This window comes from Musa acuminata, chromosome BXJ1-2, assembly GCF_036884655.1.
Source record: "Musa acuminata AAA Group cultivar baxijiao chromosome BXJ1-2, Cavendish_Baxijiao_AAA, whole genome shotgun sequence".
In the NCBI taxonomy this organism is placed as follows: domain Eukaryota; kingdom Viridiplantae; phylum Streptophyta; class Magnoliopsida; order Zingiberales; family Musaceae; genus Musa; species Musa acuminata.
The window spans coordinates 11,334,418-11,356,912 of record NC_088328.1 but is presented as its reverse complement, the minus strand read 5'-3'; the positions used below and the strand labels follow the sequence as shown (position 1 = coordinate 11,356,912).

Genomic DNA, 22,495 nt, shown 5'->3' with positions numbered 1-22,495 from the left:
AAATGAAATCAATTTCCAAAGGAATGAAACCAGAATATGTGAAATCGACCAAAGCTCGATTTCTAGTAGAATTCGAGAGGCACATTGAACAAATGATTCAAACTATCAATCGTGCTTCAATATAATCAAGAAAGTTATTGTGAAAGATATTTCAATCTTATTTCAAAAAAAATAATTTTTGTATGAATCGAAGTTTCAACAAAGAGTTACAATAGATTTAGTAACCCAAGGTCAAAGAACAAATCTCAATTTTATAGAATTCACAGGGTCAGTTTCAACAGAAAACTGGGCAGGTATTTGGACTCTAAATCTTTCAATCTAAGTATCAAATGAAAGATCTACGTGTCTAGTTTAAAATGAAATAAGCTTGAATAAATCAAATTTTCCAACAGGGACTTATAGGCAGTTCAGTATCAAAAGGTCAGAAATTACGATCCCTGTTTTACATAATTCATAGGCTTATTTGAAATAGAAGTTTGGACAGGCAAACTTACTCTGAATTCTTAAAATAAGCTATTGAAAGATAGGATTATGAGTCTATATTCAGATCAAATAAGCTTTGTCCAAATCAGAGGTCAGTGCATAAAGTTATAACCATAACAAGGTAGAAAGGTCAGAATCTCGAAAGTTTCACAGATTCAAATCGTTACATCTAAACAGGAGATATATCAAATACAAGGCTAGAACAATTCAAAGTTTCTCATATTCAAAGCAAATGTAGAGATAAAATAGCAGTAAAGAAAGGTTAGGACGCTTGCAATAGGAAAGAATAGAAAGCTTGCAATTGGAAGGATCGGAACACTTACAATAGAAAAGATTAGAAAGCTTGCAATAGGAAGGAGGAATGGGAATAAGAAACAAGAGATGTAGATGAATGGAAGTTTAACTTCTATGGAAGCACTTCTCGTGATTTAATTGATTTATTTTATTCATTTCCTACTTGTAGAGGAAGAGGACATTAATTTCAAATAAAATAAAAATAGGTTTACTCTACCCATTTTTACCTTGCAAGATAGATTAACTAATCTAAAAAAAATAAAAAAAATTATATTGACATGTATTTTTCTTGACCGATCAGAATTACATTCTAAGACCAATAATTATCTTAAAAGATCCAATATACACATATTATTGGACTAACCATTGTTAGGATCGAGAGCACTAAGAGGGGGGGTGAATTAGTGCAGCGGAAATCTTTCAGCGATTAAAAATGAAAGCTGCGTTCGTTCGATAAAAACTATTTTGATGCAAAGGCCGATTCTAAGATTACTTATGATTAAGTACAGTTTACGTCTAAACACAGTTTGCGTCTAAGCGTAGTTTGCGTCTAAATGCAGTTTGCGTCTAAATGCAGTTTGCGTCTAAATGCAGATTTCGTCTAAGCTCAGATTGCGTCTAAGCGCAGTTTGCGTCTAAGCGCAGTTTGCATCTAAGCTCAGATTGCGTCTAAGCGCAGTTTGCATCTAAGCGCAGATTGTGTCTAAGCGCAGTTTGCGTCTCAACACAGTTTACGTCTAAGCTCAGATTCGGAAAGATCTGAACTTAGATACTTGTTCGGAAAAGCGCAGAAGGCAGTTTGCAGTTATAAATGGAATCAAAACGTAAACGTAAACTGCAAAGAAACTCGTTCGTAAAAGCGCAGAAGACAGTTTGCAGTTATAAATAGAATCAAAACGTAAATGTAAACTGCAATGTAAAGATCGTACGAAAACACCGATTTACGTCTGAATGCAGATTTGGAAAGATTAGAACTTAGAAACTTGTTCGTAAAAGCGCAGAGAGCAGTAGCTATGTAGGAGGTTTGCAATAATGATAAAGTGCTCAAAATAAAAGCAAACCAGAGATTTAGAGTGGTTCGGTCAGTCTTGACCTACTCCACTTTTGGCTTCCTCCACCGACGAGGTCACCGACGTCAACTAGAGGCCTTCCTTCAATAGGCGAAGGCCAACTGCCCTTTTACAATTTCACTCCTTTTGACAGGCTCAGGAGACAACCTTTACAGAACCTTTCTCTCCTCTCTTTATAACTCAAGACTTGAAGAACAGAAAGAGGAGAACTTTTGGACTTTACACAAATTTGAGCTCTTAGAATCACAGAAAAGATCAAGAATTCGGTGTAGGTCTTTTTCTTTTCAGTGCTGAATGGGTGGGGTATTTATAGGCCCCAACCCAGTTCAAATTTGGAGCTCAGAACGATCAAATCCCGAAATTCCGAGATCAGGCGGTTGCACCTCCTGACTGGGGCGGTTGCACCGCCTGGCAGAGCTCGAAGACTGAGCCTCTAGGCGGTGCTACCTCTGTCAGGGGCGGTTGCACCTCTCTGCCAGAGCTCGAAGACCGAGCTCAGGCGGTTGCACCGCCTGACTGGAGAGGTTGCATCGCCTGGCAGAGCTCGAAACTTGAGCTCTAGCGGTGCTACCTCCTGACAGAGGAGGTTGCACCGCCCAGTCTCGCTCGGAGACTGAGCCCTGGGCGGTTGCACCTCTTGGCTAGGGCGGTTGCACCGCCCAGTCTCGCTGGGAGACATAGCTTGGGCGGTGCTACCTCCCTGCCTGGGCGGTTGCACCTCCCACAGCAACCTGGGTCCGAATGGGTTGAACCATTCGACCCAATTTGAGTTCTTCAGGGGCCCAATTGCCCCAGGATTAAGCTAATGGGATCACCTCCCATTTCTAACTTAATCAAAGTGCTAACTTCGATTATTTCCTAAGACATATTCTGCAGCTTGCTTCGGTGCATCACTCGCTTCTTCCGGCGAGTTTCCAGCGAACTTCCGTCGATCATCCGATGAACCCTCGGTGATGCTCCTGCGGACTTCCGGCAAACTCCTGGACTGCGACGATCCACTTGGCAAGTTCCGACGAGCTCCTTTGGCAAGCTTCTGGACTTCTCGGATTTGTTCCCGCAGAACCTCCGACGACTGTCCGAACTTCCGTCGAGCTCTCGAACTCCCAACGTGATCATTGTCATGACTCCGGCGCAACTCCTGCTGCATGTCTTACTTTCATCGTAGTTAATCCTGCACACTTATCTCAACATATACATTAGACAACAAATGGCAATTGACTTCATCATCAAAATCCGAGATTCAACAATCTCCCCCTTTTTTATGATGACAATCAATTGATAATGGAGTTAACCTTAACTCCCCCTATCTATATGCCATACTTCTTGAATTTAAAAACTTTATAAATTCAAGAGACATATTCTCATCATGATTCCTATCATAATGTATCTCTTTGAAGATGATGTCAAGGCTTGACATACATTTTCAAATATAACAAGTTTGAATGATGGTTATTGTAGCAATTCATCATATTGTAAGATATCGACATGTAAAGCTGTGAAGTAAGATTTTGATATCATTACATGATGTACACATTTCGAATATTTTAGCAAGTGTAGCATTGCATCACATGGTAAGATATCAGTTCGTACGATGCAAATTTTTGTTTGATACAGGGCATATGGCAATCATATATTTCTTGGTGATGCAAGTATGGCCTAATCATAGCATCAGTGATAGCAACCATATCAACATCAGTAATAGCAACCATATCATTATCAGTGATAGCAGGTATGGCCTAATCATAACATCAGTAATAGCAACCATATCAATTCATATTTTTCTCCCCCTTTGTCATCAATAAAAAGCATGGTAGCATTATCAAAAAGCATGGTAGATGTGATTCCAAGAGGTTATCAAGCACATAAAGGAAGGCATGACACATATAATGCTTTGAATATCTCTTCTCCTTATTATGTTATAGTTTGTTGCTTGAAGGAGGAAACTCATTTTTCAAAAAGTTTTCATAAGAGTGTACAGGAAAATCCTCTTTTTAGCATTCAAACCGAAAATAAGATGAACTTCTTACATGCATTCGGATATGAGTAAGCTACTGATTTTCAAAAAACATTTGTGATATAATTTCCAACATGTTATTTGATCAAGTGATACCAAGGCATGTAATAGTAATCAATAACGTCCGAAAAATAATTTTAACTAGTTTAAGTATTCGGACACAACAACATTCCTAATTCTCTTCTTATGAAATTAAATTGTTCTTCACTTAGAGGTTTTGTAAAGATATCAGCTAGTTGATGTTTAGTATTAATGACATATTGCTGACTTATCAAATACATTGGTATGTCACTTTATATTTATCAAGGCATAAGGTTTTCAAAACATTTTGTTTCAATGTAAAATCCGAGACAAACAACAAGAGATGTTTGTAACTTTGCATATGCTTACAGATCAAGGTAAAGAGTAACATATGGAGTTTACAACATATCAGGTAACCATATCAAAGACAAAGTCCTTCATGATGAGTAACATAAGGAGTTTTCAACATGCCATATCAAAGACAAAGTCCATGAGGAGTTTATAACAACAACGGATGATTGTGTTCATACAAGTTCATTCATGAGGTGGAAGGTTAAAGTGCCTAAATAAAGAGTCAAATTGTCGATGAATTTGCTGTAGCTCAGTTAGGATTTGATCTTGTCGAAGTTCAAGCCGTTCTTGTCTTTGTTCGAATCGGTCCATCCGAATCCCAATATCTTCGACAGATGATGTGTGAGTTTGCTCAAACGGATGTGTTTCCTCAAAGGGACAGATCGGAGGAGATTGGGTACCCCTAAAGACTGGTGTTTCCGGTTCTGGTTCAAGTTGAGTGGGATCAGTTCTTCTTGGCATTCTAACTCAGTTGCCGTTTTTATAAAAACATCTTAATCGGTGAAGTAGATTTTTATTAATTATGTTGAATCTATCTACTTTTATTACTTCTTCTTCCGGTGGTATTAGAATATCATAGGCTTTCATTATTCTAGTTATTATACCACCATATGGGAGCATCATGTCTTTCTTAGATAGTTCCAACATGTTTTGTTGGATAAGATAACCAAGACAGATGTCATTTCCTTTCATGATCATATACATAGTTCCTAATTCTAATTGGCTTACTTCATCATGATGATATTGTTTAGGAAGAATGATGCTAGTTAGGATGTGATGAAGTACCTTAGTGTTTAGAGACAGTAAATGTTCATAACTTTTAGGAACAAATTCTAAGTTCGAATTGGCAAAAATTGTTTGTAGGGCTTCAACGTATGTTGTTCCAACATTTTCATCATCCCATGATCCTCTAAAGTAAAGTCCTCTACTTTTCATGGGAATGCCTATCATGTCACAAATGAATCTATCCGTAATTGAAATATGTTGTCCTAAGAGATAGGTGGACATCCTTTCTTCTTCATCTACTAGTATGTTGTTGTAAAACAATCTTACTAGTCTTGGATAGATGGGTTCATTAATTTGTAAGATAGGGAGTAGATATAAGTTTGCAAACCACTGGATTGTCTCTAAGTCTCTTAGCTCACTTAAATCTACGTATTTTCCCTTGTTGACATTCCTAAGTTCAAAAGAGGAAAATTTTTCAGCATGGTATTTTGAATCGAAAAGGGTGGAATCAAAGTCTTCTACTAATCTCCTATTTCCTTTGTCCCTTGAGGATCTTCTAGATCCCATAACTACTGCTGTTTAGAATAATAGTGATGAGCAAAAGTAAATGAATCAAGAAATAGAGTTTAAGGGCTTCTTAGAGAGTACCTTAATGAGATCTTCAAGAGAGGGATCTTCAAGAGAGGGAAGGAATGTTGATGCTTTGCTTCGAAATGAAGAGTATTTGGGATGCTAAGATGGGGGAAATGGGGATGGAGGAGGCTTAGGAGAGTAGAGGAGGGAAGGAAATGAGTTGGGGTCGGTTTCACCGCCTGCCCTAGCTTGAGTTATAAAGGGGCAGAGTTGCGGGCGGTTGCACCTCTGGCTGGAGCGGTGCAACCGCTTGCAACACGTGACAGCTGGAGGTGCTACCTCCAACTGGGGCGGTGCCACCGCCTGGTGAACACTTGTTCTGATCTGAGAATTTTTCTGTCTTGAGGAGAGTTTTCATTCCCAGTAATCAACTTTACTTATGTAATTACATAAGAATTTTCATTTTAAGACAGGGACTTTGGCACGATCAAGGTAGATTTTTAATGTGCACATTCTCAATGTCGTACACATGTTTGTGATAGTTTCTTCAAGTTGATAAGTCTTGCAAGTTCATGACAGAGTTAGTTATTTCATGATATGAGTTAAATTAGAAGGTTATGAAAGGATGAAATTGATGGGTTCGAAAATCCAGGGATATGTGAATTTGGGAATCATACGTTTCTAATTCTTGAAAAGTTAAACAGGATTGTATCTAGGTCGCATTTGTGATGTTACCCTTGTTGTTGTTTCCGAAGGTGACATAGCCTTCGTCTTTGCTAGTGAGTTTAGAGAATTGAGATGGATCTCCGGTCATATGCCTTGAGCATCCACTATCAAGGTACCATCTCTTGCTCCTAGCTTGCGATAGTGTGGGTTTCTACAAGAAAGGATGATTTTTAGGTACCCATTTGCTTTTGGGTGCCTCAAAGATAGATCTACATTGTTTATCATGTTGCATAGAGTTTATCATGGTTCCTTTAGGAACCCAAATCAATTTGTTTGGACTAATTTTCTTGAATGGACAATAATGGGTCTTGTGTCCAGTTTTGTAACAAAAGTTACATTTTGCTTGGTGTTGAACATGTAAGATGGGGCCTTTTATAAAGGTGGTTGGATTTAGGTGAGGACTTCTCACAAATCCAATTCCACTTCTTTTTGGAACGTGACCCTTGTTTGCAAGGATCATGTTCAATGACTTGCTACCAACCTCGAATTTCTTCAAGGTGTCCTTAAGTAGCAGGTTTTCTTTTTGGAGAGTTTCTAGATCATGACATTTGATACATGAATTTAAACTATCATGATATTCAATTTTTAACTTATCAAAATCACAAGTAAGACTATCATGCTCCTTTTTCAGCAATTTGTATTTTCTATTGATAATCTTGCATTCATCAAATAAGTCATGGAAGGCATTTAATAATTCATCGAAAGATAAATCAGCATCTAATAAATTCGTTACCTCCTCTCCGATGGCCATTAAGGCGTAATGAGCAACTTGCTCGGAGTTGGACTCCTCTTCTTCAGACGCGCTCGAATCATCCCATGTTGCTTTGAGCGCCTTCTTTTTTGTTGTTCTCTTTTTGGCTTGGGGACAATCACTCTTGTAGTGTCCCGGCTTTTTGCACTCATAGCAAATAACTTGGTCTTTCTTGGGTTCAAGTTTACTTTTAGTGTCATTCTTAAACTTGTTTCTTTTAATGAATTTTTTAAATTTTCTTGTTAGAAGTGCCAAGTCATCATCACAGTCCTCATCACTTGAGTTTTCTTTCAAGTGATCTTCCAAAGTTCTAAGTGCCATATCCTTCCTGTTCTTTGGAAGGATGTCTTCTTGCTCTTCATGAGCTTTGCAAGTCATCTCGTAGGTCATTAATGGCCCAATTAGTTCTTCAAGAGGGAAGTTATTTAGATCTTTTGCCTCTTGAATAGCAGTGACTTTAGGATCCCAACTCTTAGGAAGGGATCTTAGAATCTTATTTACGAGCTCAAAATCCGAAAAACTTTTTCCGAGTCCTTTTAGACCGTTGACAACATCCGTGAAACGGGTAAACATGTCGCCAATAGTCTCACTCGGTTTCATCCGAAAAAGTTCGAAAGAGTGTAACAAAAGATTGATTTTTTGACTCTTTCACTCTACTTGTGCCTTCATGAGTCACTCCGAGTGTGTGCCAAATATCAAATGCAGTTTCACAAATTGAAACACGATTAAACTCGTTTTTATCAAGTGCGCAAAATAAGGCATTCATAGCCTTTGCATTAAGAGCGAAAGCCTTCTTCTCCGAATCGTTCCAATCGATCATGGGAAGAGAAGACTTTGAAAAATCATTCTCGACAAGATTCCAGAGTTCAACGTCCATAGAAATAAGAAAGATCCTCATTCGGGTCTTCCAATAGGTGTAGTCCGTCCCATTAAACATGGGTGGACGTGTAATGGAATGGCCCTCTTGGTTTCTGGCGTAAGCCATCTCTCTTGGGTTTTAATCCGTTTGAGAGTTAACCGAGCTCTGATACCAATTGTTAGGATCGAGAGCACTAAGAGGGGGGGGTGAATTAGTGCAGCGGAAATCTTTCAGCGATTAAAAACGAAAGCTGCGTTCGTTCGATAAAAACTATTTTGATGCAAAAGCCGATTCTAAGATTACTTATGATTAAGTGCAGTTTACGTCTAAACACAGTTTGCGTCTAAGCGCAGTTTGCGTCTAAATGCAGTTTGCGTCTAAATGCAGTTTGCGTCAAAATGCAGATTGCGTCTAAGCTCAGATTGCGTCTAAGCGCAGTTTGCGTCTAAGCGCAGTTTGCGTCTAAGCTCATATTGCGTCTAAGCGCAGTTTGCGTCTAAGCGCAGTTTGTGTCTAAGCGCAGTTTGCGTCTAAGCGCAGATTGCGTCTAAGCGCAGTTTGCGTCTAAACACAGTTTACGTCTAAGCTCAGATTCGGAAAGATCTGAACTTAGATACTTGTTCGTAAAAGCGCAGAAGGCAGTTTGCAGTTATAAATGGAATCAAAACGTAAACGTAAACTGCAAAGAAACTCGTTCGTAAAAGCGCAGAAGACAGTTTGCAGTTATAAATAGAATCAAAACGTAAATGTAAATTGCAATGTAAAGATCGTACGAAAACACCGATTTACGTCTAAATGCAGATTCGGAAAGATCAGAACTTAGAAACTTGTTCGTAAAAGCGCAGAGAGCAGTAGCTATGTAGGAGGTTTGCAGTATTGATAAAGTGCTCAAAATAAAAGCAAACCAGGGATTTAGAGTGGTTCGGTCAGTCTTGACCTACTCCACTTGTGGCTTCCTCCACCGACGAGGTCACCGACGTCAACTAGAGGCCTTCCTTCAATAGGCGAAGGCCAACCGCCCTTTTACAGTTTCACTCCTTTTGACGGGCTCAGGAGATAACCCTTACAGAACCTTTCTCTCCTCTCTTTACAACTCAAGACTTGAAGAATAGAAAGAGGAGAACTTTTGGACTTTACACAAATTTGAGCTCTTAGAATCACAGAAAAGATCAAGAATTCGGTGTAGGTCTGTATCTTCTGAATGGGTGGGGTATTTATAAGCCCCAACCCAGTTCAAATTTGGAGCTCAAAACGATCAAATCCCAGAATTCCGGGATCAGGCGATTGCACCTCCTGACTGGAGAGGTTGCACCGCCTGGCAGAGCTCGAAGACTGAGCCTCTAGGCGGTGCCACCTCTGTCAGGGGCGGTTGCACCTCTCTGCCAGAGCTCGAAGACCGAGCTCAGGCGGTTGCACCGCCTGACTGGAGAGGTTGCACCGCCTGGCAGAGCTCGAAACTTGAGCTCTGGCGGTGCTACCTCCTGACAGAGGAGGTTGCACCGCCCAGTCTCGCTCGGAGACTGAGCCCTGGGCGGTTGCACCTCTTGGCTGGGGCGGTTGCACCGCCCAGTCTCGCTGGGAGACATAGCCTGGGCGGTGCTACCTCCCTGCCTGGGCGGTTGCACCTCCCACAGCAACCTGGGTCCGAATGGGTTGAACCATTCGACCCAATTTGAGTTCTTCAAGGGCCCAATTGCCCCAGGATTAAGCTAATGGGATCACCTCCCATTTCTAACTTAATCAAAGTGCTAACTATGATTATTTCCTAAGACATATTCTGCAGCTTGCTTCGGTGCGTCACTCGCTTCTTCCTGCGAGTTTCCGGCGAACTTCCGTCGATCATCCGATGAACCCTCGGTGATGCTCCTGCGGACTTCCGGCAAACTCCTGGACTGCGACGATCCACTTGGCAAGTTCCGACGAGCTCCTTTGGCAAGCTTCTGGACTTCTCGGATTTGTTCCCGTAGAACCTCCGACGACTGTCCGAACTTCCGTCGAGCTCTCGAACTCCCAACGTGATCATTGTCATGACTCCGGCGCAACTCCTGCTGCATGTCTTACTTTCATCGTAGTTAATCCTGCACACTTATCTCAACGCATACATTAGACAACAAATGACAATTGACTTCATCATCAAAATCCGAGATTCAACAACCATGGGACCCTCGACCTTGACACCCGAGGCATTCCTCAGCCTGACCAAACAAGTGCAAGCCATGGTGGGCATGATGTAGACACTCGCTTCGCTCATTCCTCAGATCGTGTAGCTAGCGGCTCCCCCAACTGACTCGACCCGATATAGGCCGAGTGGGTAGCAAGTCGGAATGGGAGAAGCCCGAGAGCAAGCAACTGACCCGAGAGGTTCGCCCGAGCAGAGCATACCCGCACCATGCTAAGTCACACTACCCCACTTCAAGCCTGACATCGTATCGTTTGACTTGGTGGACGACTCGCTCAGGGCTCAGTTGTCCCGGGTCAACCAACGCTTCGACGAGTTCTAGTACGAGTTCCAAAAATCACCGAGCGAGCCTAGCGAAGGCAGCTCAGGCAGGTCCCATTTCACACAAGAAGTACAAGACAAGTCGGTACCCCTCAACTTCAGGCTGTCGGTATTGGAGACATATGACGGCGGTTCCGATCCCACAGAGCATGTCTTCGCATTTCGGGCTCAAATGGCCCTCTATGGCACCTCCGATGCATTGATGTGCCGGGCATTTCCGACCACCCTGAGGGGACCGGTACGAGCGTAGATCAGCCGAATGCGCCAATCTTCGGTCTTGTCCTTTGACCAGCTCACCAGGGAGTTCGAGCAGAACTTCCTCACCAACGTGCGACCTAGGCCTTCCATGGCCACCCGGGGAACTGCCTCTTAATATAGTATCGTTCTAGTCAAGTTTTTTTGTTATTGGGATAGGTGAATTCTTATGGATCCACCCCATGAAGGTACCAAATATGATAATTTTTTATCATTCGGCTCGAGCAAGAATGAAATGAATGGCAAAAATAGATCCGTATAAAATCTACTTTTCATACATATCTGCACATATCATACATATATAAGAAAAGATTTACTAAATTCTATTTTCTAGGGTTGCAACTATTTATTGCAACTAATTTAGTTCTTATAGGTAAATGCTCGATATCCAAGTCAGCTTATAAATTTGATCATAATCAAGTGTTTTTTTGGATTACCTCATATTTTTTTATTGGTGTTTATCCCCCTAAGATCTTTTTTTTTTTACGGACAAAATATTTACTTGTTACTAATAAAGTCCAACCTATGTTCTTCCTTAGATCTCTTATTTCACTATGATAGTGTTATAGATTTGGATTGATGAAAAGGAAATGAATATGTTTCCATACTGTAAATAAGGAAGTGGAATAAATAGAATATTGAATCATCCCACCTCGCTTATTTTATTCTATAGGATCTAACGAAGCCTGTTCATGCATAACATGATTCAGATATGATCATAGAAAAAGTTCTCCTCAAATAAATCGACCTGTCCTCTACAACATAGGATGCTTACGTGGTATTTGAAAGTGAAGATACTTTTGGTTATGAATTCAAATGTTAGGGATAAAATCAATCTCTTTGAAAAATTCATTTCAACTATTGGTATCAAATAAAGAATATAACACTTGGAAGTTGAAGAAAAGTATTCAAATAAATAACATGTCTTATTTTTTCAATAATCCATATTTATAGCAATGAAATATTATTGGATATCGTTCCTCCCAAGTATGATATATGATCAATTACATCTGCCTTTGTTCAAGGCAAACATTTTAATCTGCCAAGCTTCAGGACATCATAGGTTATGCCATTAAACCATGAGTTGTAGAAAGCATCTCAACTCATGGCTTGGCTCTGTGATAAGCACACTCCTCTAGCCCAACACCATTCACAGGTAGATCATCTTCAGGGAAGGGGCAATGCGTTATACGATCTGGATATTCCGGAATCTGCGCACAGGGAGTGGGCGTCACGTGACTCGATACGCCCTCCACGTCGGTGCAGTTCCAAATCGGCTTCTTCGACTTCACCACCTCCGCCGTCACATTGTAGATGCATATTCCGGTGAAGGGCGCGCCGGGAATCCCCTCCAGCTTCGCGGCCATGGTCACGTTCTCGGCCACCACGTTGCTGTAACTGATATTCTGCACCACCGGAATGGCTTTCGGATCAAATTTGTCGTCCGGGTGCTGCCCGTAGGTGCCCGTCATCCAGAAGACCCACTTCATCGTGTGCAGATTCATTCTTCTCACGAATATGTCCTTCACGTAAGCTCCCCTTCCGATGGTCGTCTTGATCCTGACGCCGGATTCGGAGTGGATGGCCGTGATGTCTTCGGCCCGGACATCTTGGATTCCTCCCGACATCTCGCTTCCCAGGGCGATGACAGCGCTCGTGGGGGAGATGCAGGTGAGCCGTCTGATCACTATGTGTTTGCTTGACATGTTGAATGCAATCCCGTACTCATCCCAACCGCTTTTAATGGCGATGCAGTCATCGCCTGAGACTATGTAGCAGTCCTCAATGCGGACATTGGAGGATGAGTCTGCGAAGAAGAGAGAAACCACCAAAAAGAATCAATCGAAACAGCAACTTAGAATCTACAACCCAACTAAATGTAGGTACGATATCCACCTGGATCGATCCCATCAGTGTTGGGAGAGTTGACCGGTGCAAGAATTGTGATGCCTGAGACGATTACGTGGCTGCACAGTGCATTCATTCACGTTAACATCAGATTGTAACAATAGAATGGAAAGCAAAAGAAGCCTTCAAGTGTTCTGAAAGTAGATTATTAATATAAACCTGCTGTACACTGGATGGACATTCCACGATGGAGAGTTAACCAATGTAATGTTGGAAATCAGCACTTGTTTGCAGTACATCAATTCAATGAGGTATCCACGAGTGTAATTGAGTTCTTTGTTACGGAACATTTTCCACCAGGTTTCACCTTGTCCATCGATAGTTCCATTATTCCCTAAAAATAACAATAAAACTTGTTAGCATCACAATCAAATTATATTCTGTTCCCCATCTATGATGCAAACAAGTTAGATGATGATATAGTTATATGCGTCTTCTTGTCAATCAAAGCACGCCAAAACATAATTAAATGTTATAGTTTTTGATTAAAAATAATTTTTTTATCTAAATTTTAGGGGATCATGGAATGACAACACGACGCAGGCTTTATGAATTTAGAAGTAATGTGATAGAAGTACTGAAAATATGCAACGTATATACTACCTGTTATGACCACATCGGTTAGGTTATATCCCATGATGAGATTACTGTATCTACCCCCAGGCGCATCTCTTCCTCTACCGTAGGAGGGCAAAGGGTCAATGATCGACCACTCGTTGATATCCTGCACAAGCATATCACCATGATATGAATTGTCTTAGTTGATGCAGATTGAACAAAAGAATGCCATTCTCAATTAAAACTTATTAATTTTGAAGCGTAATCTTCAAGATCTTGAAATTTGAAAGGAAATTTTTTATGTGGATTCTAATCCAAGATTATTGATGTTCACATACAAGGATATGACATACAAGAGAAATAATAATAATAATAATAATAATAATAATAATAATAATATTAATAATAATAAAACAATATAAATATTACTGTTTTCTTATTTTGAGAGATCAAAGTAGAGATACTAAATAGTCAAAAATCTACCATACAAATTGTAAATATTTCAGAAATTAATATTATCAAGACAAATTTAGATTTGTAGTGGCTTAGTTCACTTATTTTCCCTCATCAGTCCAAAGCGGTGACTATGCACATCGGATTAGACTTGTGAATTCTCCTTGGAGATGAGATGAAGGAAACGTTAGAATAGTATACACTCGCTATGTAACGTTCTGGTGGGGCTCACCAGTGACGAATCTATTCTTCATCGTCACCATTCATCTGGCGAGAGCTGTCAGATGAACGGACTCGATGGGAAGGGCTACTAGCCATAATCACCACCGAGGATGAAGGCAACGCGGATGATAGAGGCGATGGTAATGGCAAACAAGCCGTGAACGATTATGAACATGCACTCTACATCGAAATAGATGGAGGAGAAGGTGGGGGAAGGGGGCGGAGGAGGGAGGCGGACCTGAGTGGCGAGGATGACGGCGTCGTGGTCGAGGAAGAGGGTGAAGTGGTCGGCGAGGTTGAAGGGCCCGGTGAGCCACCGGCCGGCCGGCACCACCAGCATCGCGCCGCCGTCGGACGCCAACTTACTGAGGTTGGCCACGGCCGCCGCAAAGGCCGCCGTGTTGGAGGTCACCCCGTCGCCCACCCCACCGAAGTCCGTCAGGCTGGCCACGTGGGCCCGGCATCCTCCTGCCCCCGCCGCCGCGTAGTGGAAGGCTTCTAGCTCCGTCGCACCACCTGCCCGCCGGTGGTGGCGATGGCCCTCAGCGATCCCTATGAACGCGACTGTTACCACCGTCCACAGCACTCAAATCATCGACACCTGCACGTAACCGAGAAAAGTTGGAGTTTGAAGGATTAAAGCTTTGAGATAGGATTACTGGGAAAAAGAAAAGAAAAGGAGAAGAGGTGTTACACGGAATATTGGCTGCGAGTGCTCCATTGTCAGAGAGATGTGTCGGAAACAGAATGCTTCCACGGCTCGGCTCTTGTTCTATATATAGAGAGAGATGGAGAGAGAGAGAGAGAGAGAGAGAGAGAGAGGAGATGGAGAGAGAGAGAGAGAGAGAGAGAGAGAGAGAGGAGAGAGAGAGAGAGAGGAAGGCGAATTATAAATTATGTTGTAATTAGTTAATTTCAGTATGTTGATTCGAGCTAATTATAGATTATTTATACTACAAACTAGAGTATGCATAACTTTAGATAGTTATATTGTTCTTGGTTGAAAATAACATGTTTGTTGAGACAGTCTGGTCTCTCCTTTAAAATGTGATTTGTCCTACTCTAATGATATATTTTAGTCGACATATTATTGAGCAACACATAAGTCTTTTGTTACGATAATAATATAATCGTAAAGTCTTAACCATTTATACTTCACAAAAGCTATCATGAATTAATCTGTCTCTCTGCTCTAATAAACTTAAATGGATTGATTATCATCGTATTAAGATTAATTTGTTTCTAGTTGGCCCTTATAGGCTTGTACAATGGTTGCTACTTTCTTAATCATGACACGAGACCTATTTGTTATCATTATAATATTTTCAACCCTATTTGTTATCATTATAATGTTTTGGCTTGACCCTTTGGCATATTTTTTTTCTGAAATTATTGTTACTCTAACAATACGTTGAACCATATCATGGGAATTTCTTTTTTAATTGGTTCTTAAATTAACTGATACAGTAGCCTTGTAACTATTATTACATCCAACTAGGGTAAATTGCAAGATTATACCTTTTTAATACTTATTTTGTTTTATTGAACTTCCAAATCTAAGTCGTCATATGAAAATAAAATATAAAGAGTGAAAAAGAGAATCTAGTTCTCTTTTTAGATTGATATATAGTGGGTTTTAGATCCGAAGATGGTCTCACCGTAGATTTCATAAAGTTCTTTCCAGATGACATCGAAAGATATGCATTTTAGATCCGATATATTATTATTTAATTTTAATTCTGAATTAATTTTTTTTCATATTACATATAGCATATTACATATTTTATGTTTACAATTGATATCAGAACCAAAGTTCTTAAGATTAAATACCTTAGATCTTTTATTTTCTGATTTATGATGCATAAATTATTCATGTATATTATCGATTTAAATTCTTATCTAAATGTGTAAAAAAAAATTTTCATTGGTGCTCACATCATCTGATACAATAGCCTTGTATAATATAGCATCTTCCCTCAGGTCTTACATCAGATTGCACCCTTTTAACACTTTCATTTTTTGTTGCACTTCTATAATGTTTTATGTAGGATATATTTTATTGGCGAGACTGCCTTTTAACACTTAGCTAGTGATTAGATTGGATCTCCCAAGTTCTTGCTCCGTGAAAGGCATTCTTTTCTTCTTTCTTTGTGGCAATATCACTTTCGTTGAGAAGTTATGACATGGTTCGTTTTTATGTTTTAGTTTAAATTTATTTTTCTTTCTTGCCTACATCATGATTCTTACCTGGCTTTCTTGACTAACATTATTTGCCCCTACGGTACTTCTTATATCATGACAATATAGTTTATACCATTAAGGCATAAACTATAATGTGATGATATAACGATTAGTGGCAATTGCTAGTCATATTAGGAGCCATTTGTAGAAGTGGTATATAATTAAGTTTTGTACGTGATGTAACAAATGATTTCAAGAGAAATAAATGATTCAATGATATGATTAAATAATAGTATTAGTATAGTATGATTTGAGAGGAAGTAGCAGGATCCACTAGAACACTACAGGAGAGGTATGTTGAATCAAGAGTAGACATAAATATTTTTATAATAGTCTTTTCGTTCCATCATCGCTTATGAAAGGTCAAGCCAATATCATAGCTATTGCAATGCAAAGGGCTTTACTTGAGAATTAGAAGGAACATGTATCCCATATGCAAACTCTGAGAAAGTGTTGCATGAATATTCTACGATAATAAGTATTGAAGAATTGATACATAAAATTTTACTAAATTTGAAAGAAATTGTATTGAGAAATAATATATATAGAGTTAGAGATGCATCCATTTGCATAAAGGGCCCTAAATACATAACTGCTCCATATATCATCTCACCACCTTATATGGATATAGTTGACACAACACAACATATAACTAACCTGATGGAATCAATTGATTTATATATTAGATTATACATTAGGGGAGATTGTGAATAACTCTCAAGATAGAAGTTATCGTCAAGATGATATATCTATGCCTATTCGTAATGTGAATCATAGTATTAATTCTTATGGGAATGGGAATAAAAAACAAGAGATGTAGATGAATGGAAGTTTAACTTCTAAGGAAGCACTTCTCGTGATTTAATTGATTTATTTTATTCATTTCCTACATGCAGAGGAAGAGGATATTAATTTCAAATAAAATAAAAATAGGTTTACTCTACCCATTTTTACCTTCCAAGATAGATTAACTAATATAAAAAAAATAAAAAAAAATTATATTGACATGTATTTTTATTGACCAATCAGAATTACATTCCAAGACCAATAATTGTCTCAAAAGATCCAATATATGCATATTTTTGGACCCTTTAAATAAGAGTCAAGAAGATCCTATGAGAATTGAATATGTTCACATAGAAGATGTAAAAGAGATATTGGACACTCTACAAAAACATTTCACAATTGATTTACCTAAGAATAAGTTTTCATTTTAAATTCATTACAATTATTTCATCTTCTTTTTCTAATAAAAATAGAAAGAAAAATTTGTAAAGAAAGAAGAAATTTTATTTTTAATCTTTTTGGCACAATATGTATTTTCATGAAATAATCATAATCAAATTAATGTATCTAAGAATAGTAACTTTGAAGTCACTATTCTTAGATACTTATATCCAGGTATTTCATAGTTGAATTAAGTTAAAAAATACTTAAAGTTAGCGATTTATCAATAGATAATGTTGCCCTAGTACCTAACCAAAGAGCTGCTAATCAAAAAGACTATTGTAGCTATTGGATGATGAAATATATTTTAATATTTATTAATATTCTTAAAAAAAGTGCTATCGATAATCTCATTGGTATTGAAACCATTAAAAAAAACACCTAATAACTTATTGGGCATTGTATGGAGTATTTATAATACGGGAACGAAGTACCATTTGGGTAATACTTTCAAAGCCTACATTACTAATGATGGTTCTAGAATTACCAAGCCTATGTAATAGCACCTAGAATTACTACTGAAAAAAATATAAAATATCATTGGGCCATGCGGGTTCTCCATAATAATAATGCCCTATCTCTTTAGCCATTTTAGCTCTTAATATAGTATTATTTGATACAGCGTATTTTGGGCCCAAGATACGTCACAGCTGAAGCCACACGTCAAGACAGAACCGTACCAAGAAGCTGTTCCACATGTCCCATCCAGAGAGCTCGGTCATAAGTGTTGTCCCATCCCTCGAGAGTCAGCGGCCACGCCGAACCGACATGCTATTAACCCTTGTATAATAGTATAAAGCCCCTGGCCAGCATCCGGCCAGAGGGGAGAGGAGGGAAGAAAAATAGAAAACAATCCACCCACTACTGACTTGCTTATCGAAGGGGCCAAAGTCGGGGATCACCCGACGAGGGCCATTTCTACAGGCGAATGACCACTCGCGAGCCACGAGCGTCTCAACCCAGGGGTCGTAATCCAACACGCAAGGACAAGCCGTCAATCGACCGGAGCCCGACCAATGCCAACAAGCATCCCTTCCCGAGGGCATGACCACCTCGTCATCTAGCTCACTCGATAGAAGGCTCCCGACATTGACCCGTGGACCAAACCGTGCTAACTCATCAGCCATGGTATACTTGTTCACTAACATTTTAGTGCCAGAAGGAGGGCTATGTCGCAGAAGCATGTCGTAGAAGCTCTCCCCGAGGGAGAACCACCGACCAGTCTCCCCTCCGTCGAGCCCGGAAATCAGTCTCTCCCCACCCTCGGAGATGGGGGGATCCCGACCTCGACGCCAGATCGCTACTAGCACCTTTTCAATGACCCGGGGTTGTCACCCCTCGAACTAACCATGGGACCCTCGGATGTGACACCCGAGGCATTCCTCAGCCTGATCAAACAAGTGCAAGCCACGGTGGGCATGATGCAGACGCTCGCTCCGTTCATTCCTTAGATCGTGTGGCTAGCGGCTCCCCAAACTGACCCAACCCGACAGAGGCCGAGTGGGTAGCAAGTCAAGGTGGGGGAAGCCCGAGATCAAGCGATGGACCCGAGAGGTCTGCCCGAGCAGAGCATACCCGCACCCTGCTAAGTCACACTACCCCACTTCGAGCTTGACACCATATCATTTGACTTGGTGGATGACTCGCTCAAGGCCCAACTGTCCCGGGTCAACCAATGCCTGGACGAGTTCTAGTGCGAGTTCCAAAAATCACCGAGCGAGTCTAGCGAAGATGGCTCAGGCAGGTCCCCTTTCACGTAGGAAGTACAGGACAAGTCGGTACCCCTCAACTTTAGGCTGCCGGCATTTGAGACGTATGATGGTGGCTCCGATCCCGCAGAGCATGTCTTCGCATTTCGAGCTCAGATGGCCCTCTATGGCACCTCCGATGCATTATTATGCCGAGCATTTCTAACCACCCTGAGGGGACCGGTACGAGCATGGTTCAGCCGACTGCGCCAATCCTCAGTCTTGTCCTTTGACCAGCTCACCAGGGAGTTCGAGCAGAACTTCCTCACCAGCGTGCGACCTAGGCCTTCCATGGCCACCTTGCGAACTTCCTCTTAATATAGTATCATTCTAGTCAAGTTTTTTTGTTATTGGGATAGGTGAATTCTTATGGATCCACCCCCTGAAGGAACCAAATATGATAATTTTTCATCATTCGACTTGAGCAAGAATGAAATGAATGGTAAAAATAGATCCGTATAAAATCTACTTTTCATACATATCTCCACATATCATATATAATGACTCTATGTAAGAAAAGATTTACTAAATTCTATTTTCCAGGGTTGCAACTAATTTAGTTCTTATAGGGAAATGCTCGATATCCAAGTCAGCTTATAAATTTGATCATAATCAAGTGTTTTCTTGGATTGTCTCATATTTTTTTATCGGTGTTTATCCCCCTAATATCTTGATTTTTTTATGTACATAATATTTACTTATTACTAATAAAGTCCAACCTATGTTCTTCCTTAGATCTCTTATTTCACTCTGATAGTGTTATAGATTTGGATAGATGAAGATGAAATGAATATGTTTCCATACTGTAAATAAGGAAGTGGAATAAATATAATATTGAATCATCGGAGCATATCAATAACGAATGAAATATTTCGAAGCTTATCAACGGCGTATGAAATGTTTTGGAGCATATCAATGACAAATGGAATATTTCGGAACATATCAATAGCATATGAAATATTTCAAGGCATATCAATGGCGTAGGAATATTTCAGAGGCATAGGGAGCATTTCGAAACATTTCAAAAGAGTAGGAAATATTTCAGAACATATGAACGGCATATGAACCATTTCAGAACATATCAAAAAACGAATACGAAACAAAAGCTAAAACGTCGTATTTGACGTTGCAGTCATATCTTTCTTGTCCAAAGCGTATACATAAATACATAACCAAAGCTCTGAATATCATATCAAACATACAGAAAGTTTAGTGGGACCCCAGACAGAACGTGATTCATCCATTTCTGAATGACCACCAGACAGAAGTCTCCCACATCTAGGAGCTCCATCCACCCACGTCTAGGTGAAGTCAGAGGGGGCCGGTAAAGCATCGCAGGCTATATGCATAACTCTCTTTACCATTTTTGGCAAAGGTTCACAGTATCCCATAAACACCAAAGTACAAAAGGATAGTATGAACATTAAATAGCACATATCGGAAGCATACATGGAATAATAAAACGTACATGCGACTTTATGAGTCAATACGATGCAAGGATTCCAATCAATCACATATAACTCAATTCAAATAAAAAGGTTAGATAGAATTCAATGTCCAAAGGAATGAAACTCGAATAGGCACATATCGAAAGCAAATGCGGAACAATGGGATATACATGTGCCTATTTGAGTTAATACGATATAGCATAATCGTTACACAATAGTTTTCAAGAATGCAAATAATTTTAAGGACAAGAGCATACAAGAATTCAAAGCAGTATTATAAAGCTCAATTAGACAAGAAAGCTAAATGAAATCAATTTCCAATTGAATGAATCTAGAATATGTGAAATCGACCAAAGCTCGATTTCTAGCAGAATTCGAGAGGCACATTGAACAAATGATTCAAACTATAAATCGTGCTCCAATATACTCAAGAAAGCTATTGTGAAAGATATTTCAATCTTATTTTAAATAAAATAATTTTCGTATAAATCGAAGTTTTCAACAAAGAGTTACAATAGATTTAGTAACCCAAGACCAAAGAACAAATCTCAATTTTATAGAATTCATAGGGTTAGCTTCAATAGAAAACTAGGCAGGCATTTGGACTCTAAATCTTTCTATCTAAGTATCAAATGAAAGATCTACGCATCTAGTTTAAAATGAAATAAGTTTGGAATAAATCAAAGTTTCTAACAAGGACTTATAGGTAGTTCAGTATCAAAAGGTTAGAAATTACGATCCCTGTTTTGCAAAATTCGTAGGCTTATTTGAAATTGAAGTTTGGATAGGCAAACTTACTCCGAATTCTTAAAATAAGCTATCGAAAGAAAGGTTTATGAGTCTATATTCAGATTAAATAGGTTTGTCCAAATCAGAGGTTAGTGCATAAAGTTATAACCATAACAAGGTAGAAAGGTCAGAATCTCAGAAGTTTCATAGATTCAAATCGTTACGTCTAAATAGGAGATATATCAAATACAAGGCTAGAACAATTCAAAGTTCTTCATATTCAAAGCCAATGTAGAGATAAAATTACAGTAAGGAAAGGTCAGAACACTTGTAGTAGGAAAGATTAGAAAGCTTGCAATAGGAAGGATCGGAACACTAGTAATAGAAAGGATCGGAACACTTGCTATAGAAAAGATTATAAAACTTGCAATAGGAAGGAGGAATGGGAATAAGAAACAGGAGATGTAGATGAATGGAAGTTGAACTTCTATGGAAGCACTTCTCGTGATTTAATTGATTTATTTTATTTATTTCCTACATGTAGAGGAAGAGGACATTAATTTCAAATAAAATAAAAATAGGATTACTCTACCCATTTTTACCTTCCAAGATAGATTAACAAATCTATAAAAAAAAATTATATTGACATGTATTTTTATTAACCGATCAGAATTACATTCTAAGACCAATAATTATCTCAAAAGATCCAATATACACATATTATTGGACCCTTTAATTAAGAGTCAAGAAGATCCTATGAGAATTGAATATGTTCACATTGAAGATGTAAAAGAGATTTTTGACACTCTACAAAAGTATTTCACAATTGGTTTACCTAAGAATAAGTTTTCATTTTAAATCCATTACAATTATTTCATCTTCTTTTTCTAATAAAAATAGAAAGAAAAATTTGTAAAGAAAGAAGAAATTTTATTTTTAATCTTTTTGGCACAATATGTATTTTCATGAAATAATCGTAATCAAATTAATGTATCTAAGAATAGTAACTTTGAAGTCACTATTCTTAGATACTTATATCCAGGTATTTCACAGTTGAATTAAGTTAAAAAATACTTAAAGTTAGCGATTTATCAATAGATAATGTTGCCCCAATACCTAACCAAAGAGTTGTTAATCAAAAAGACTATTGTAGCTATTGGATGATGAAATAGATTTTAAAATTTATTAATATTCTTAAAAAAAGGTGCTGTCAATAATCTCATTGGTATTGAAACCATTAAAAAAAACACCTAATAACTTATTGGGCATTGTACGGAGTATTTATAATACGGGAACGAAGTGGGTAATATTTTCAAAGCCTACATTACTACTTATGGT

The 22,495-nt window shown here is 39.1% G+C and overlaps 1 protein-coding gene across 1 annotated transcript; it reads right to left on the bottom strand.

The window, feature by feature from the left end:
- Window positions 1–11,726: 11,726 nt before the first annotated feature.
- On the bottom strand, window positions 11,727–18,359 carry LOC135594731 (probable polygalacturonase). Its single transcript, XM_065085216.1, has 6 exons — window positions 18,098–18,359; window positions 14,003–14,328; window positions 13,135–13,255; window positions 12,691–12,865; window positions 12,520–12,590; window positions 11,727–12,430 (listed from the first exon to the last, which is right to left on the bottom strand). The coding sequence occupies exons 1-6, from the start codon at window positions 18,357–18,359 to the stop codon at window positions 11,727–11,729; spliced, it is 1,659 nt and encodes a 552-aa protein (XP_064941288.1).
- Window positions 18,360–22,495: the final 4,136 nt, after the last annotated feature.

Coding starts and splice junctions, on each gene's coding strand:
- LOC135594731 (XM_065085216.1), bottom strand. CDS start 18,359: ATGGCTGATGAGTTAGCACGGTTTGGTCCACGGGTCAATGTCGGGAGC. Junction 14,329..18,097: donor CCCCTTCGATAAGCAAGTCA/GTAGTGGGTGGA, acceptor CGGTGGTAACAG/TCGCGTTCATAGGGATCGCT. Junction 13,256..14,002: donor CCGTCATCCTCGCCACTCAG/GTCCGCCTCCCT, acceptor ATGCTTGTGCAG/GATATCAACGAGTGGTCGAT.